Source organism: Arachis ipaensis, chromosome B09, assembly GCF_000816755.2.
Source record: "Arachis ipaensis cultivar K30076 chromosome B09, Araip1.1, whole genome shotgun sequence".
Lineage (NCBI taxonomy): Eukaryota > Viridiplantae > Streptophyta > Magnoliopsida > Fabales > Fabaceae > Arachis > Arachis ipaensis.
In genome coordinates, this window is record NC_029793.2 from 135,920,945 (window position 1) to 135,921,827 (window position 883).

The window sequence follows — 883 nt, forward strand, 5'->3', positions numbered from 1 at the left end:
TAGTAATTGAATTTATGCTGAAGAGGCACTTGCATAGTGGGGACTGTTTTTGTTAGAACTACCTTTGGTCCTTCACATAGTGCTTGAAATATGTGCAGTGCTGCCAGCAGGTTATAATAGGTTAATAAGGCGGGTCCATGTGAAAATTGAATTGTTTTATGATATATGGTTATTCATTAACCACACTTTGAGTATTGATCAGTTGGTCTTATACAGTTATACATAAGAAAAGTAATAATTACCATGTAATGGTCATGTGTAAATAGTATCCCTTCTAAAGTTATCATTATCTTTGCTCTTGTAAGCTATTTATCTTCAGTTACTGAAATTTTCAATAAATTTCCTCAAGGTTCTTGGAAAGATTTGGTCTGTGGCACTCAAGTATCATTTCCGTATGCCACCATATTATACACTTGTGTTACGATCCCTAGCTTCATTTGAAGGTAAATTATCCATATTACATGTAAACTACTTTTGGATGCTTATCTATTGTCATATTTATTAGTTTTATTCATCACGCATGATTTTACATGTGCTGATTTTCAGATACACATTTCATCGTATTCAACTCAGATTTTCTTCAAAAAATTTTCAGGTTTGGCTATCGCTGCTGATAAAAACTTCAAGACTTTTGAGGCTGCATACCCATATGTCGTCCGGAAACTTCTCACGGAAAACTCACCTGAAACAAGGAATATACTTCATTCGGTATGATAAGTCCTTGAACAATAGAGCTGTGTGCCAGTTTTCCTCATAAACTTCATCATGTTATCATGTGTTTAGTTGTTTGCTTTATCGTCTCGAGAATAGATCCTGAGCCCTTTTCCCCTAGAACAAACGAGAAGAAAAATGAATAGACCTTTATATTAGGATCTGGTTAATG

The 883-nt window shown here is 34.5% G+C and overlaps 1 protein-coding gene across 1 annotated transcript in view; it reads left to right on the forward strand.

Moving 5' to 3' along the window:
* Positions 1-883, forward strand: part of LOC107618131 (uncharacterized protein slr1919) — a gene marked incomplete in the record, with an annotated part of 7,171 nt that overhangs the window by 4,660 nt on the left and 1,628 nt on the right. The window contains 2 exon segments of the mRNA XM_016320087.2: positions 350-443; positions 596-708. Of these exon segments, the coding sequence (XP_016175573.1) occupies positions 350-443; positions 596-708 (207 nt within the window).